Source organism: Bos grunniens, chromosome 10 (assembly GCF_055505025.1).
Source record: "Bos grunniens cultivar Pamir isolate PY7600 chromosome 10, Bosgru_T2T1.0, whole genome shotgun sequence".
NCBI lineage: Eukaryota > Metazoa > Chordata > Mammalia > Artiodactyla > Bovidae > Bos > Bos grunniens.
The window spans coordinates 37,830,469-37,849,255 of NC_141174.1; the positions used below are offsets into that span (position 1 = coordinate 37,830,469).

At 38.4% G+C, this 18,787-nt stretch overlaps 1 protein-coding gene across 23 annotated transcripts in view; it reads left to right on the top strand.

Moving 5' to 3' along the window:
- FERMT2 (FERM domain containing kindlin 2) overlaps positions 1-18,787 on the top strand; it is an 85,498-nt gene that overhangs the window by 15,124 nt on the left and 51,587 nt on the right. For all 23 annotated transcript variants that reach the window (XM_086320658.1, XM_086320648.1, XM_086320649.1 and 20 more), the window contains exon 3: positions 15,301-15,534. In XM_086320658.1, the coding sequence (XP_086176784.1) occupies positions 15,301-15,534 (234 nt within the window). The remainder of the gene's footprint in view (positions 1-15,300; positions 15,535-18,787) is intronic.

Sequence of the window (18,787 nt, forward strand, 5' to 3'; positions counted from 1 at the left end):
AGCACCAAATACGTGGTTCAGAAAGATGGTGGAGATTTAGAAGCATGAGCCTCGACTGACTGACTTTATTTGAAGAGAGCCAGGGTGAAAAGTTTGGAAGAAAGGTATTCTGGATTGAAAATTGTGATGTTTATGATGTATTAGAGACTAAGAGAAGCAGAAAATATGATTATAGAGAGGAAATATATCATTAAGTGAGGAAATTATATTCTGTTTTCTTCTGTTATTCCTTCATTCACCTACTTGCTTTAAATGAGAACCTACTAGAGTGCCAGATACCATACTGCGAATGGCAGAGACCAAGTGTACAAAATTAACTTAATCCTTAGACTCATTCGACCTGCAGTCTTAAGGGTAAGACAATCTTTAAATAAGTAATTGCTGTTATGTGTGAGTGTTATAATAATAAAAATAGTTATCAGAGAGCATATATACTGGGGAACCCAACCTAGTATATGGGGAAGGGTTTCTGGAGGACATTACATTTAAATCGAGGGCTGATGGTGTCTGACTCTTTGCAACCCCATGGACTATAGCCCACCAGGCTCCTCTGTCCATGGGATTCTCCAGGCAGGAATACTGGAGTGGGTTGCCATTTCCTTCTCCAGGGGATCTTCCTGACCCAGGGATCGAACCCAGGTCTCCCACATTGCAGGCAGACGCTTTAACCTCTGAGCCACCAGGGAAGCCCGATGGTAGAGTAGGAAAGAGCCAGATGAGTGAGTGGCAGAAGATCTTAGGAAGGAGGTGTAGGATAAAAGAACAGCAGGTGGGGGAGAACATGAGAAGTCGAGCATGCAAGCATGGGGATGAGGGAGGGCCACCATTTGAGGAACTGAGTCTGTGTTGATAGAGGAATGGTCCTGGGGAACCAGGGACTTGACAGGCTTAAGAAATAAGCAAATGCTTAAAGTGCATTGTAAACCAAATTTAAAAGATTTAGTATTGTGGTAAGAGCTGTGAGATTCCAATAACAGATTTTAAACTGGAAAGAGACATCAGATCTTTACAAATTTGAAGTACATCATGTTCATATATGTCAGTAACATATGATACAAGCAGTAGTAAGCCTCTTGCTGCTGCTGCTAAGTCACTTCAGTTGTGTCCGACTCTGTGCGACCCCATAGACAGCAGCCCACCAGGCTCCCCCGTCCCTGGGATTCTCCAGGCAAGAACACTGGAGTGGGTTGCCATTTCCTTCTCCAATGCATGAGAGTGAAAAGTGAAAGGGAATTCGCTCAGTCGTGTCCAACCCTCAGCGACCCCATGGACTCCAGCCTTCCCGGCTCCTCCAGCCATGGGATTTTCCAGGCAAGAGTACTGGAGTGGGATGCCATTGCCTTCTCTGAGTAAGCCTCTTAGATTCCAAGAAATATTTTTTTCCATAGCTTGTGCTCTAGTCCCGTATTAGAATTTGTTTCCATACTTCTTTTTTGAAGTATAGAATAGCTAGTGCCTTTGACTAACTTCAAAAAACAAATCCAGTTTTAATACTCCATGAGTCAAACACTAACTGATAAATTCAGCCTTGATGTTACTCTTAGAATTTGTCAGATGTTGACATTGCATGGACTCTGAGTCCAGTCTTCTAGGAACTAAGCCAAACTGAACCAAATTTGTAGTAAGCCTTTAGGATTGGATAGAAAGTCACCCACCCTCTGGAAATGAATAATTGACATGCTTTCTATTTGTGTGCACTCTGTAATTGCATGCATGATTTATGTCATCTGGTAAAACTTCTTAACTACTTGAATTAGTGTATTTTGTAATAGCAAATACTATTGCTATTTGAAATAGTATTCAATTGATACTGAAATTGATAAACATTATTTTGTGTTTGTGAGTAACTTCAGAAGGCGATTTGTAAACTTAGTTGATTGTGTTTTGCTTTGATGGGCGAATTCCTGAATTTTCAATCAAGTTAGCTATGTCAAAGAAATGTCAATTAGTCACTTTGTATCAGAAGTTTAGTTTCTAAATGTTTTTAATCACTGGTTGATGTATCTGTTTTAGTCACTCATTGAAGTCTTAATGTAAAACAATAATTTTCTTATGCTAAAATTGAATGGAGTACTTTAATTGAAATATTTTGGCAGTTTGAATGATATGTATACTTTGAAATGGTTTACTGCTTCTACTAACAGATGACAAACATTTTATTAAGAATAGGACATATCAGAATTTTGGAAACCATCAATATTTTGCACAGTTTCAACATACAAGTTTTCGTTATCATGGTTTAGTTAACACCAGTTATCTAACAACATGGTTCATGTTTTAGTTACCACCATACTTTTGTTTAATTGCATAAAATACCAACTTTGCTTCTAACTCTTCAGTCTACAATTCACTGTGTCAGTAACAGACGAGTACATTTAAGAGTTTTCATGTTACTTGCATATTACAGATATTTATTGGTTTAATTCCATGTACAAGGCCCTGGGCTTTGCCTTTGAAGTACAAGATAAATAAGACCAAAGACCCTTAATTGAGTGGAGGAAGGGAGTTACATAAAATCAATTATAATTGATTGGGATACATTATTCAGAATGCTAAGATGTACCTAACTGCTTTGGCAAGAGGGTTAGTGAAGACATAGAGATGGTAATATTTGGTTTTTATGTAGGATTTTGTCAGCCTGATGAGAAGGAAAGAGAAAGGCATACAACCAAGGAGGCAGAAAACATCAAGTTGTTTCACCAACTAGGCCAGAAAGTGAGTTATAGAACCTGGGGACAACTAAGCATCGAGGTGCACAGAAGGTTAGGATTTATGTAACCTACTGAGAGGTTATGAAACACTTCAGCAACAGAGGGACTTGGAAAGTTAAGTAGAGAAGTAAAATGATCAAATTTGCATTTTAAAAAGTAACAGATAGTTTTGTAAAAAATGATATTATAGTTCAGACAAGAGATGTTGAGGACTTAAACTAAAGCAATGTAATAAAAGGAAAGAAAGGGACACATTTAACAGCCATTTGAGAGGTAAATTCCATAGTATTTGCATAGAAAGAAAAACAGGGAGAAGTTGTAAGTTCAGCCTTAGAGAAATATATTCAACATTTTTCTTTGAGGGGAGGCTCCAAAATCACTGCAAATGGTGACTGCAGCCATGAAATTAAAAGACGCTTGCTCCTTGAAAGAAAAGTTATGACCAACCTAGACAGCATATTGAAAAGCAGAGATTACTTTGCCAACAAAGGTCTGTATAGTCAAAGCTGTGATTTTTCCAGTAGTCATGTGACAGTTGAATTATAAAGAAAGCTGAGCGCCGAAGAATTGATGCTTTTGAACTGTGGTGTTGGAGAAGACTCTTGAGAGTCCCTTGGACTGCAAGGAAATCAAACCAGTCCATCCTAAAGGAAATCAGTCCTGAATATTCATTGGAAGGACTGATGCTGAAGCTGAAACTCCAATACTTTGGCCACCTGATGCGAAGAACTGACTCCTTAGAAAAGACCCTGATGCTGGGAAAGATTGAAGGTGGGAGGAGAAGGGGACGACAGAGGATGAGATGGTTGGATGGCATCACCGACTCAATGGACATGAGTTTGAGTAAACTCCAGGAGTCGGTGATGGACAGGGAAGCCTGGTGTGTTGCAGTCCATGGGGTCACAGAGTCAGATATGACTAAGCAACTGAACTGAACTGAACTTAAAGATTTTAAATATTAGGTTAATATAATTACTCTTTGTATCATCTTGGAGGGGCTTCCCTGGTGGCACTAGTAGTAAAGAACTCACTTGCCAGTGCAGGAGACATAAGAGACACGGATTTGATCCCTGGGTCAGGAAGATCCCTTGGAGAAGGGAATGGCAACCCACTCCAGTATTCTTGTCTGGAGAAGCCCATGGACAGAGGAGCCTGTTGGGCTACAGTCCATGGGGTTGCAAAGAGTTCAACATGATTGAGTGGCTTAGCAAACACACATGATCTTGGTATGAAGGGAAAGTGTTAGTCGCTTAGTTGTGTCCAACTCTTTGCGAACCCATAGACTAGCCAGCCAGGCTTCTCTCTCTGTGGGATTACCCAGGTAAGAACACTGGAGTGGGTTGCCATTTCCTCCTCCATGATCTTGGTAGTCTTCGCTTAATTTGTTGAATGGATGGGGCGAGTGGGCAACAGTTACTGAGTTTTGGAATATTTACATGCGTCATTGCCAGTGTTTGCTCTTGTCATTTTATTGATTACTAAAAGTGTATGTCAGCTGAGTTAGCTCTGGGATTGGTTAAAAGCAGTTTCTTTCTGCTTTTCATAGCTGTGGAAAATCAGGAATATACTTATTTCTGGTATACTAGTAATCCTATTATAGTTACTTGAATTAAGTCATAGATCATGTGGTAGTGATGTAGTATAGAATGCACTGCTGAGAATCTCTTGGATTATTCTTCTAGAGTAAAGGATGATTCTGGAAGGAGGGTTGCTCTTCTAGAATAAGATTAAAAATAACTGAGGAATTTACTTCTGGTCTCTCTAGAACAGTCTTAAGGAAGAGAAGAATGATTTAGAAGTTGTTTCAGTTATTTTTATGTGATACAGAATATTCAGTTTATAATATACTTTTATTTAATCTCTAATATAAAATAAGTGGTTAGTTACATTATTTTTCTGAATTGCCTCTTTGCTGTTGATAATCTGTTTCTGTTCTTCACTTGTTTTAAACTCAGTTTAATTTTGTTTAGTAGTATATGTATTCTTCAAATAATTAAATAGCTACCAGCCATAACCTTTTTGAATTTTATTGTCTATAGCTGTCATTATTAAATCAATTGAATATATGTATAATATAAATATTCCTTCACATTTGGTGTTTTGAGAGTGAACTGATGAGTGACTTTGCAGTGTTGGCTGGTTCTAGGCACGACCTCCTGAAACCAGTCTTACTTGAATCACAATTTCCATGGTCCAGTTCTTATTATCTGGTGAAATGCCATATATATATATACACACACATACATATATATATATACATACACACACACACACATATATATATACACACATACATATATATGTATCTTAGGATATATCTTGAATTGATTAGCTTCTTGGTGCCTGTGAGGACTGGGGTCCATTATATACAAATTGACATTTCCAGTGTATGGATAGTATTGGAATAGAGAAATGGAGTCGTTTAAGTGACTATTTCCCCATAGTTCTTTGAGACCCTAATAAAAGAGCAGTCTCTGATGACAAGGTTTCTCCGCCTGGAGTTTGTTTCCCTTGGGCAGATCTGAGTGAACATAATTTTAGACTGTGAACCCATTTCATCTTGCCGACTTCTTAGCTGAGATTTCAGTTAGGTGCCTATTAGAAATGAAATCTGATCTCTCTGCCCCTGAGGATCTGTAGAGCCTCAAGCAAGAACCTAACCCCACTGAACCTGGTTTACTTATCTATATGAAGAATTTTAGATTGGGTTGATTCCTAAGGACCTTTTCAGTTCCCAGTTTATTTGGGTCTTTGTAAGCCTTCCTGTGATACTGGCAGGGAAAGGCACAAACTAATAAGCAAGTTGTAGAAAGATCCATGATGTCAGACTTATGGAAAGTATGTTGAAACTCCCACCAGAATTTTACTCGGCTCTTTGCCTGCAAGATGACTTGAAGTCTACTGCACAATAGTCCTGCTACCAGTGCAGGCCACTTAGCTCTGAGTTAGGAATGGCAGGTACCATGTTAAGGAAGGGCGGGAATGAAATACAGCCTCCATATTTCACTTATCAGCACTCTCCAGTCCCTCTGGCAAGCCCTGGGGTATTTCCACTTCATTTAATAATCCCTTTACCTCCCTTTTCTTCACTGGTGGCTCAGACGGTAAAGCGTCTGCCCGCAATGCGGGAGACCCAGGTTCAATCCCTGGGTTGGGAAGATCCCCTGGCAAAGGAAATGGCAATCCACTCCAGTAATATTGCCTGGAAAATCCCACGGACAGAGGAACCTGGTAGGCTACAGCCCATGGGATCGCAGAGTCGGACATGACTGAGCGACTTCACTTTCACTTTCATTGTCTATAGAACAGTTACGTGTTAGAACTCCCACACTAAGACCCAGGTAAAATGTCCCCTTTTCTTCAGAGCCTTATCAGTCTTCCACGTTTAAAGTTGTTTGCTCCTGTTGCATTTTGCTCTTTTATCTTTTTAGCTCGTTAAATTTATGTTTCCCTCACTTGAACAGCAAGAACCTCTAGGATGGGAATTCTGAGATAAGTGTAACTTAAGTATATATCCCCATGGCCTAGCTTAGAATCTGGCATATAGTAGGTCCTTGGAAAATGCTTATCGATTCGCGTATTGGTTGTGTATCCAAAGAGCAACACTTTGTCCAGTTTGCCTATTTGCTTTTTGGAAGTCTGAGTGATTAAAAAGACAAGAACTTCAGAGTACTATGTTTCAGGAATTGGTGAGGAAAGCAGATCGTAAAGCTCTTCTATTGTGAGGAACTTTTTTTTTTAGCAGAGGAAAGAAACTTTGAGGAAGGAGGCCAGTCAATTCCTACAGTAAATGAAGGATGAGGGGGAAGTAGCCAAGTGTGCTACTTTTAGCAGGAACAGCTCTCCCTCACCACTTAACACCTCCATTGTTTTTAAGCGTCTCTTCCCTCCAGCCCACACTGCAGGTGCCACTTAACAGTTTTCCTTACATCTCTAGTTGAACATTGACCATATATTCTTTTTTTTTTTTTTTTTGACCATATATTCTGCAAAAAGCCTTATGATTAGTGGAATATTTCTTATAGTATACTTTGGACTATTTTAGATTTGGGTAATAGTCTGATTTGGAATCTATTTATAATGTTTCCTTGTGGCAAATCTAAATTCTAAGACTCAAAGGAATTTTTTGAACATAATCATTTCATGCTATAAGGATTGTCTTGAGCAAAAGATGATGTGAGAAAGAAGAGGAGGTTGATATGGTTTGATGCCCCGTGTCTAGGAGAGTCTGTGCCATACTTAGTGTAGACATGTTTTAATTCTGAATTTGAAGAAGAAAAAATGAATTTTTGAACATAGAACTAAATAAATCTTACATATTATTTTTCATGTTGGTTTCAGAGTAACTTCCTTGTTGTTTTCTTTTTGTTGTTGTTGTTTCCCAAACTTTAAACTTTTTATTTTGTGTTAGGGTATAGTCAGTGAGCATTGTTGTGGTAGTTTCAGTGAAAGGGACTCATGCATCCATTCTCTCCCAAACCTGCCTCGCATCGAGCCTGGCACATACCATTGAGCATGTGCTGTTCAATAGGTCCTTGTTGGTTATACCTTTTAAATATAGCGATGTGTACATTACTATGCCACAAGTCCCTAATTATCCCTTCCCCCTGCAACCGTAAGTTCATTGTCTAAGTTTGTGAGTCTCTTTCTGTTTTGTAAGTTCAGGTGATCATTTCCTTTTAGTTTCCACATGTAAAGGATGTCATATGATATTTCCCCTTCTCTTTCTGACTGACTTCACTCAGTATGGCACTCCTAGGTCTCTCCATGTTGTGGCAAATGGCATTATTTCATTCTTTTTAATGGCTGAGTAATATTCCATTGTATATATGTCCCACATCTTCTTAATCCATTCCTCTGTCGATGGACATTTAGGTTGCTTCCATGTCTTGGCTATTGTAAATAGTGCTGCAGTGAACATTGGGGTTTTTCTCTGGATATATGCCCAGGAGTGGGATTGCAGGGTCATATGTAGCTCTATTTTTAGTTTTGTTTTTTTTTTAAAGGAACTTCCATACTGTTCTCCGTAATGGTTGTGCCAATTTATATTCCCACCAACAGTGTAGAAGGTTTCCCTTCTCTCCAGAACCTCTTCAGCATTTGTTGTTTGTGGGTTTTTTGATGATAGCTATTCTGACCGGTGTGAGATGATATCTCACTGTAGTTTTGATTTGCATTTCTCTGATAACGAGTGATATTGAACATCTTTTCATGTGCTTGTTGGCCATCTGTGTGTCCTCTTTGGAGGAATGTCTATTCAGGTCTTTCTTATGCCCATTTTTTTGAGTGGGTTGTTTGTTTTGATGTTATTAAGTGTCATGAGCTGTTTCTCAATTTTGGAGACTAATCCCTTATTGATCACATCATTTGTAAATATTTTCTTCCAATCTGTAGGTTGTCTTTTCATTTTGTTTATTGTTTCCTTTGCTATACAAAAGCTTTGAAGTTTAGGTCTCATTTGTTTATTTTTGCTTTTATTTTCATTATTTTGGGAGATGAATCAAAAAAGATGTTGCTGTGATTTATGTTAGAGAGTGTTCTGCCTGTGTTTTTCTCTGAGAGTTTTATAATATCCAGTCTCACATTTAGGTCTTTAATCCATTTTGAGCTTATTTTTGTGTCTGGAGTTAAGGAATGATCTAATGTCATTTTTTTTGCATGTGGCTGTCCAGTTTCCCAGCACCATTTGATGAAGAGCCTGTCTTTCCAACATTGTGTAGTTTTGCCTTTGTTATAGATTAATTGACCATAGGTGAATGGGCTTATTTCTGGGTTCTCTATACTGTTCTATTGATCTATATTTCTGTTGTTGGCCAGTACCATACTGTTTTGATACTGTAGCTTTGTGGTATAGTCTGAAGTCAGGGAGCCAGATTCCTCCAGCTCTGTTTTTCTTTTTCAAGATTGCTTTGGCTGTTTGGGGTCTTTTGTGTCTCCATACAAATTTTGAGATTTTTTTTTCTAGTTTTATGAAAAATGCCATTGGTGCTTTGATAGGGATTGCATTGACTCTGTAGATTGCCTTGGTAGTATAGTCATTTTGACTGTTGATTCTTCCAGTCCATGAACATGGCATATCTTTCCATCTGTTTACGTCTTCTTCAGTTTCTTTCATCGGCATCTTATAGTTTTCAGAGTACAAGTCTTGTGTCTTCTTCAGTTCAGTCAGTTCAGTCGCTCAGTTGTGTCCGACTCTTTGCGACCCCATGAATCGCAGCACGCCAGGCCTCCCTGTCCATCACCAACTCCCGGAGTTCACTCACACTGACGTCCATCGAGTCAGTGATGCCATCCAGCCATCTCATCGGCTTATTCTGGGATTAATGTTTTCTTGATGTAATGAAGGATCTTTAAATTTTTCAATATAAGGATTCATTTATCAAACGTGTGCCAGTCACCTGTGCAATGTGCTAGAAATATAATGGTGATCAAAATAGGCATTGTCCTTGTCTTCTCAGTGTTTAGTAGGAAATTAAGAAACCCCTCGCCCCCATCCCAGGAACAACAAACGAAATGAATGCACATTTTGATAAGTGATGCTACAGTGTACTGAAATAAAGAATAAAGGAGGGACATAGGACACTGGAGGTCTTAGAGTGGTTAAGAAAAACTCTGAGACTATGGAACTTAAAATTTGGAAGACAGAAAACTAGACATTCAGAGAGTGTAGTGACACTTGCAAAGCCACTGAGGCAAAAAAGCTTACTTACTAGACAGTTCTTGGGATAAAAGGAAGGTAGGTGTGGCCTTGGCAGAGGAAGAGTAGCGCAAGATAAGTGTGGAAGAGGAGACGGGCTGTACTGGGTGAAAGTTTGTAGACTAGAAGTCATTTGGATTTCATTCTCAGTGCAGTTGCAAGCTGTTAAAGATTTTCAGCTGGGGGATTAACATGAAAGTGTTAAATAACTTTGGCTGTCGCGTAGAAAGTACTGGATGGAATCAAGGAGACTAGACAGGAGCCTGTTGGCAGTAGTTGGTGTAAGAGATAATAATGATGACCTGAAATAGGGTGGTGCCAGTGGAGACCGAAGTGGAGATTTTGGGAAGTGGAACTGAGGGGCTTGATGAATGTGCAGACTAGGGAAAGAGAATTCACTACTTTTAGCTTTCTAGCATGAGCAGCTTGGGTTGATTCTTAGGCCTACTTAATGACAGTAGAACTAGGAGAAAATTGGATTAAGTTTTGCATATATTGGACCTTCCTGAGTAGTTCAGGTGGTAAAGAATCTGCCTACAATGAGGGAGACCTGGGTTTGATCCCTGGGTTGGAATGTGGCAGCCCACTCCAGTATTCTTGCCTGGAGAATTCCATGGACAGAGAGGCCTGGTGGGCTACAGTCCATGGAGTCTCAAAGAGGTGGACATGACTGAGTGGCCAACACACTTTGTATATATTAAGTTTGACATTCTTCTGAGACATCCTGGTGGAGATGTGGGGTAGTCAGTAGGATGTATAAACTGGTGCTCTAAGCAGAAGGGTAGGCTGGAGATAAAAACTAGGAAGGTAAGTGCATAGAGGCCATGTAAAGTCACAAGAATGGATGAGATACCTAGGAGCCAGAGTGAGGAGTGCATGGTTTCTAGAAGGTAGGAGTGGCAACAGAGCATATGTAGCTGGGTTGGTTTCAGATAATTAGGAGGAGATATGTTTTCATCATAAGTCAAAGGCGGGAGACCCATACTGGCACAGATGCAAGGAGCTTTGTACATTTGGTTGGCCCTTAGGTGAAATAGTTTCAATCTGATGGCGTCTCTATTTTCTGAAGTAGAATCCATGGTTGTCTGCTGAGGAGAAGGAGGGTACACAGGCATTTGAGGAGGGTTGGCAAGTTTGAGATGCAGTGGTGAACAGAAGAAACGTGGTAGGATTGCCCAGCACTAGCTCTGATCCTGTTGGCCTTATATTTATAATGTTTCAATCTGCCTGGGTTGAAATGAAGGAGCTATTATGTTAAGATACACAGCTTTACATACACACACACACAATTTGTATAGTTAAGTATTTTTGAGGTGTTGTTAGCTCTACATTTGCCTTGGTGAATGAGTCTCAATTGGTTTATCATCATCTTCCTCAGGATTCTCATCAGAGTGTAAAGTTGTTTTTGCTACTTCTGAATAGAATAAATATATTCTTGTGATATCTGTAGTGGAGCCAGCTGTGGGACATGACGTGTAGGTATTAGCTTCAAAATAAGATATACAGTGTAATACCGAGCCAAAACTAAAGAAAGATTTTCTAGTAAGTAGGAAAATGTTGTCTTGCATATTTAAGAGAGCTCAGTCAAGCCTCTAACAAGTTTTGAAGTGACACTGTGACACAATGACTCTCTGGAGGGGCAGTCAAGTTAAAGAATAATTGGATATGTGTTTTAAGTTTTACCGGATTATCACTACTTAAGTAACGTTGAAATACCTTTTGTTCTTAAAAACAAGACTGAAAGTGCTTCTTGGACTTGTTATCCCCTTTCTGTTCATCTACCATCCATTATTCTACTCCCCAGTATAACAAAATGATCAGGAAAAGTTGTCTGTATTCCTTATTTCTACTTCCTCATTGCCCAGCCATTGCAATTCAAACTTTCATCCTGTCCACTCCCCTGCTAACTTCTTGCATGGCCTCTGAGTGTCACTCATGCTCAGCCCTACCCCTGCATTCTTCAAAATTATTTGATGACTTTGAAATAAAAAATCACTCCCCTGCTTAAAATCAAGTTTTAGACCCACACGCAAAGTGGTCTGGGCTGAGTCTAGGCATTACTCTGAAAAGTTGCTTGGATAATTCTAATGCCAAACAGGCTGGAAAACACTGCTCTAGTGGCCTCTCTCACACTCGGAAAGAGTAAAAGCTGAACAACCTTATGGGATACAGGGCTCCTGCCAAGCTCCCTGGTGTTTTACCTCTTCAATTCGAGTCATACTGGCTTTCTTCAAATATGTGGGAACTTTGTTCTTCTCATCACTGTATTTCTAGCACTAGAATAGTGCTTTCTGGTAAATGTTCAGTAGATATTTGTGTAATTAATGAATATTTTACAGATGTTGTTTGTTTCTTGATTATCTTGTGATTAGGGCTGATTAGGTTGCTGGCATTTTTGAGTCTTCAGGAATGCTACCAAAATTATACTGTTGGAACAAACATCACAGGCTCATCATTCCATCTTATTTATTTATGGCTGCTTTGGGTCTTGGCTGCGGCATGCAAGGTCTTCATTGCATCACACAGATTCCTCTCTTGCACTGATAGCGGATTCCTAACCACTGGACTATAGTCCCTTCAACTATTCTATCTTCTAAAACTGATTGCTTTTTTTACTGTCAGAATGCCTGCTTTTCTGTTTTTGTTTGCTGGTGTGTGCAGTGTTGACACTTCAGATCTTTCCTGGTGTCCTGCTTCTGTTTTTATTTGGGGTAATTTTTCTTTCCTATATTGATACTTACCCACTGTTTTCTGTCGGTAAAAAAGACTGGTCTTACCAGTGTTTCCAGTCGGTAAGAGAGTCTTTCTCTTTCTGTGGGTAAACAAACTGTTCATAGTGTTTCTAGTACATAATCTTTAGATTACATGTCCTTCTCCCCTGTGTTTATTCTTAATAGATGCCGTGGGGGGGTGCTGTTCCTTTGGTGTAAAAAACCAAGGTGGAATTGATGGGGAGGGTTAGATTCTAAAGAGGAAGATCATAGGAAGTACTTGTTTCTGAGGTCAGTGTTTGAAGCCTAATTGATGCAAGGTTGAGATTTTATTGAATCTGGGCCTGTAAAATCTTTCTGTAAAAATCCATGTAGTAAATATTTAGGGTTTGGTGAGTTAAGTCCTTGAGTGCAGGGTGGTCAGCCCCATGCATGGCAGCTGGGGAAATGCTGGGAATTTAATGGCCCTAAGAGCAACCCTCAACCAACTGGATAGATCCTCCACCTTTCTCTTTCCTTAGGAGGAGAATTCTAAGTCATGTTTTATGTGATTCCTCAGAGGGGCTCTTGCAGGACTGAACTCCAGTTATCCACAGAAGTTAATGAGTTCTTAATAGACTTTTCTCCCGTGTCTCACTTTTCCTAATCCCCTAAGGTATGCTTCCTGGGATCTCCCCCTCCCCCATCCCACCTCAATAAGCTACTTGCACCAGAGTTCTTATTTCAGGGTTGTCTTTTGATTTAAGACAAAGGAAATCCAAATGACTTAAGTCAGTATTAACAAAACTATTACTATTAGCAGCATACAGCTTTTTCCTCTCTTCTCCCTGCACTGGGAATATATGTTGTGGCTTCCTTAGTGATTGACATTGGTAGCAGAAGTAAATGGGCTGAAGAAGAAAGTATTAGATACTAATCTACCATTTCTTCAGTTCAGCTCAGCCTTGCGACCCCATGGACTATAGCCTACAGGCTCCTCCGTCCATGGGATTTTCCAGGCAAGAATACTGGAGTGGGTTGCCATTTCCTTCTCCAGGAGATCTTCCCGACCCAGGGATTGAACCCGGGTCTCCTACATTGTAGGCAGACTCTTTACCATCTGAGCCACCAGGGAAGTCAGTGGTTACTGTCATTCTTTACAAATGATCTTTTTCTGTCTTCAGCTCTTTGTTCCTAAAGAAAACAGTAAACCATCTGTAACATGTGAGACATTTACTTCATAGTATACAAAAAAGGTCCTAGTCTTGGTTTTCTGCTTGTGAGCCAGATTGGATTTACTGTTTCTAAAAGTTGATAAATTCTGTGCTGGAAAGTAACTTAAGAGACCAGGTACTATATATTGAATACATTGTGTCACAAGTGAGTAGTTGTAAAATATGTATTTCTGCAGCCAAACTTCAAATAACATAATTGACAGGGCTTTCCCAAAACAAATACTGAAATTTCAAAATGCAGTAAAATCACAAGTAACAGTTTTCCCATTAAAGTACTTACTCATTAAAATATTTTTTTTACTATCTGGGGGAATTGAAGGTCTTTTTCCCTCTTGTGATCTGTTTCTTCAGTAATGAGGAGAATTATATCAGTTACCTTTCACCATTATAGAACGTGTTTCTAGGCTTATAGTGTGGTAATTTGATGTTTTACTATCTGAGGCTTTCAGGGAGACAAGTTGTGCTAAACAAAGTTTCAGGTTTAGTATATACTTTTAAACTCATCTTCTTAAAATAGACCAGTTCTTTTTAAAACTGTATTCAAATGAGCTTTATATCAGAATCATGATGATAGTTTTCTCCCCCTGCCCCCCCCGCCCCCCGCCCTCTGGAAAGCTTTGTTTTGCTATGTTGTTGTTGTTTTAATATCCTGTTCCCCCTTTTTGGTTCTTAGTTCATCATATAATTGATCCCCACATTCTTCACTTTTATTGCTACTTTAATAACCAGCTGAAATTGGATTTTATTTGTAAATTTATTGCTATGATCTGTATCTGGAGGGAGCCAAATCTTCTGTAAATTACACTTTTCTGTATTTCAGTTCAGTTCAGTTGCTCAGTCGTGTCCAACTCTTTGTGACCCCATAGATTGCAGCACGCCAGGCCTCCCTGTCCATCACCAACTCCCGGAGTTTGCTCAAACTCATGTCCATTGAGTCAGTGACGCCATCCAAACATCTCATCCTCTGTTGTCCCCTTCTCCTCCTGCCTTCAATCTTTCCCAGCATCAGTCTTTTCAGATGAGTCAGCTCTTCGCCTCAGGTGGCCAAAGTATTGGAGTTTCAGCTTCAACATCAGTCCTTCCAATGAATATTCAGGACTGATCTCCTTTAGGATGTGCTTGTTGGATCTCCTTGCAGTCCAAGGGACTCTCAAGGGTCTTCTCCAACGCCCCAGTTCAAAAGCATCAGTTCTTCAGCATTCAGCTTTCTTTATAGTCCCAACTCTTTCTTAATTTAGTTTCTTTTAATTTAATTGTATATGAGTGTTAAATAGTTTAACAGGTATTAACGTTTTTTCTTGTGCCAAAATATATTGGGGGGAAATAGTTACTTTTCTTGGAATATATTTGGGTGTGTGGTTGGGATGTAGTTTTTTTGTTTTTGTTTTCTCTCAAGTTAAGTGTTACTCATGGATATTTTCTTTTCCAGGCTCTTCTTTACCTAGGATAGTGGTTTTTGTTCTTTTTCGTTCCATCTTACTTCTCACCACCCCTTAGCCTCAACATGCTTCTGCAGCCTCATATACCTCACCTTTCTCACCAACTTTATCATCAGAATGTCCATTGCTCAAAGCTGGGCTAAGAATCCACCAACTCCATGTCATTATTTATACGTCCTTTTGATTCCAGTCCCCAGGGTCCTCTATGTTCTCTGAATGCTTACAGAGAGTACATACTCTGTTATATGTGTGTCATGCTTCCTTTGTCATGTGTGTGTCTACTTTAAGCATTATTAGTTACCCTGTGTATTCTGCCTCTGCTGCCTTCTATATTAGCTTTTAAGGGCAGTGTTTTCTCAGCTGTTTGGTATTTCTTTTAGGATTTCTTTAGTATTACTTATCACATAACAGGCACGTAGTATTTAACTAATTGTTCATATTAAATACCTAGTTGCTTAGTTTTCTGCTTGTAATTTCTCTCAAGGCAGTCCTGCAGATTTTTAAGTGTTTTGTTTGTTTTTTTAATAGATGTAAAAAAAGATTGGTCTGACCATGCTCTGTGGTGGGAAAAGAAGAGAACTTGGCTTCTCAAGACGCATTGGACCTTGGATAAGTATGGCATTCAGGCAGATGCTAAGCTTCAGTTCACCCCCCAGCACAAGCTGCTCCGCCTGCAACTTCCCAACATGAAGTATGTGAAGGTGAAAGTGAATTTCTCTGATAGAGTCTTCAAAGCTGTTTCTGACATCTGTAAGACATTTAGTAAGTACTATATCAGTTCTTCATGAAATTATGGGTTGTATGATATGTATATGGCTGACATTGAGGAGTAGGGATTGGGGTGAGCAATCTGTGCTTGTGTGTATGTGAAATTATTACTTTATTCTTTAACGTTTTTACATTTAAGATAAAGAAATACTGAGTTAAACTAGAACAGGAGTCTGGTAGAGCTCTTTGCTTTCTAGAAGTATATTGTATATTTATTATTATTGAATACCTCCTTCTGATGACTTTATTTTTATGGAAAGGAGAAGGGAGCAATCAGAGCAATGTAGCTTTTGTAGTGTTTCAGTGCAAATCAGTATTTGCATTGATTCAGGCAGATTGTGTCACTTCCTTCACTGAAGGGCTGACACAGTTCCTAAGGAAATGACCACGTGTGTTGGCATCCTTCCTTAACCAGTCTACAGTTTGACCACTCTTGTAGCAGTTCTGTTTATGTTTTCTGAAATGAGATGTGGATTACGTTTGGTTGACCCAGTTCTGTCATATGACAGGAAGTATTTAACCATCAGAGAAAATCTGAATCACTGTCATCATTAGTACATAATTCTGTCATACCATAGATTTGGGGAAAATACAGGACATTACTGTTTTGATCTAATAACTCAAATTGCAAGGTTTTTTATGTTTAATGGAATTTCTAAGAAGAAAAATAAAAATACAGAAAAATATTAAGACCTATGTAGCATTCACCTAAATATCATCTAGAATTAATAGTTGATATTTTGTCATTTGCTAAACTTTTAAAGTCAAATAATATAGGTAAAGTTCTTGATTCGTATTCTTGTCTAATTTCCCTTTATAAAGCAGCTACTGTCATAAGGTTAGTGTGTATCTTTCCAGTACTTTTGAAAATACATAAAGACACATACATACACATAAACATATTCATATCTGTGAGTGTATATACTCAAAAAATATGTTACTATAGTTGTTGTACAGTATCTTACATTATTTTGTACATGTGTGGTGGAATTTCTCTTTTGTGTTGGTGTAGAAGTAGAAGGTAGAATTGTTTTGTTTTAAGTGTATACATAATTCATTTCAGATACTGCCAAATTGCACTCCCAAGTGGTTATACCAGTTTACATTCCAACTCGCACTGTGTGAAAACCCATTGCCCGAAGCCATCACTAACACATGAATGTTGTCAGTTTTTATTGTTTGTTTCTCTGAGTGAAAAAAATTTTAGTTTATAAAGATAACTATGTTTTTATGTCTTAACTGGCCGTTTCAGTTTCTTTTTTGAATTGCTTGTTTATATCACTTATCAATTTTTTTTAATTAATAAACTTTTTTTAGAGTAGTTTTAGGTTCACAGCAAGATGGAGCAGAAAGTACATTTTTACTTTGAGAAAAATGTACCTATTTACTCTCATAGCAGAAAGTACCTGTTTACTCTCATTCCCACACATACAGCCTCCCCACTATCAACACTCCACACCAGCATGGGACATTTGTTATAATGATAAACCTTCATTAACACATCATTATGACCCAGACTGCATGGTTTACATTAGGGTTTACTCTTGATATTGTATAGTCCACAAGTTTGGATGAATGTATAACCATTATTATAATACCATACAGAATAGTTTTACTGTTCTGTAAATCAGTGCTCTGCCTTTTCATCCCTCCACTACCAACCCATGGCAACAGTTCATCTCTTTACTGTCTCCATAATTCTGCTTTTTACAGAATGTCGTACAATTGGAATCATACAATATATAGCTTTTTCAGATTATCTTTTGCTTAGTAATACAGATTTAAATTTCCTTCATGTCCTTTGATGGCTTGATAACTCATTTTTTTTAAAGCGCTGAATAATATCCCATTGTCTGGATGTGTCAGTTTATTTTCCACACCTACTCACAGATATCTTAGTTGTTTCCAAGTTTTGCAACTATAATAAAGGTGCCGTAAACATTTATGTGCAGATTTTTTTGTGAACATGTGGCTTTTACTCCTTTGGGTAGATTCTAAGGAGAATGGTTGTTGGACCATATGGTAGGAAAATGCTTAGTTTTGTGGGAAACTGCTAAACTGTCTTCCAAAGTAGCCATGTCATGCTGTGTTCACATTCAGTAGTGCTCTAAATCCTCACCAGCATTTGGTGGTGTCTGTGTTCTCGATTGTGGACACTCTGATCGATGTGTAGTGGCTTAGCACTGTTATAATTTTGCATTTTAATTATGACATAAAATGTCAGACATATTTTTATATGTTCATTTGCCACCTATGCATCTTTGGTGAGGTGTCTGTTTAAAAGTCTGTGACTTATTTTTTAGTCAAGCTTTTTGTTTTTTTTTTACTGTTATATTTTAATAGTTCTTTGTATACTTTGGGTAACAATCCTTTGTCAGATATGACTTGCAAATATTTTATCCTGGTCAGTGGCTTTTCTTTTTCTTTGGCAGTTTCTTTCACAGAGCAGAAATTTTTAATTTTTATAAAGTCTAGCATATCAGTTATTTCTTTAATAGTATGGTGTGTAATTATTTTTTATAAATACATTATTGAATTTGATTTTCTAGCAGTTTATTAAATATTTTTGCATTTATGTTCATTAGAGATATTGTTCTATAGTTTTCTTGCAGTGTCTCTGTTTGATTTTAGCATTAAAAGTAATGCTAGCCTCATAGAATGCATTAGGAAGTATTTCTTCTGCTTCTGTCTTCTGAAAGAGATTGTAGAATATTAGTATAATTTCTTCCTCAAAGGTCAAGGAGGAAAGCTCCTTGACATGGGTTTTGGCAATGATTTTTTGGATATAGCATCTAAAGCACAGGCAAAAATAAACAGGTGGGATTACATCAAACAACAAAATTTGTATGCAGCAAAAGAAATGATCAGCAAAATGAAATATAATCTATGGAATAGGAAAAAATATCTGCAATCCATATATTTTATAAGGAGTTAATATCCAAAATATATAAAGAGCTCCATATCAAAATCCCCCAAAAATGGGCAAAAGACCTGAATAGACATTTTCCAAAGGAGTTTTACAAATGGTCAACGAGGTACGTGAAAATGTGCACATCACCACTGATCATTAGGAAAATACAAATTAAAACCACAGGAGATATAGCTTACATTTGTTAAAATTCAGTTCAGTTCAGTCGTTCAGTCGTGTCTGACTCTTTGCGACCCCATGGACTACAAGCACGCCGGGCTTCCCTGTCCATCACCAACTCCTGGAGCTTGCTCAAACTCATGTCCATCGAGTCAGCGA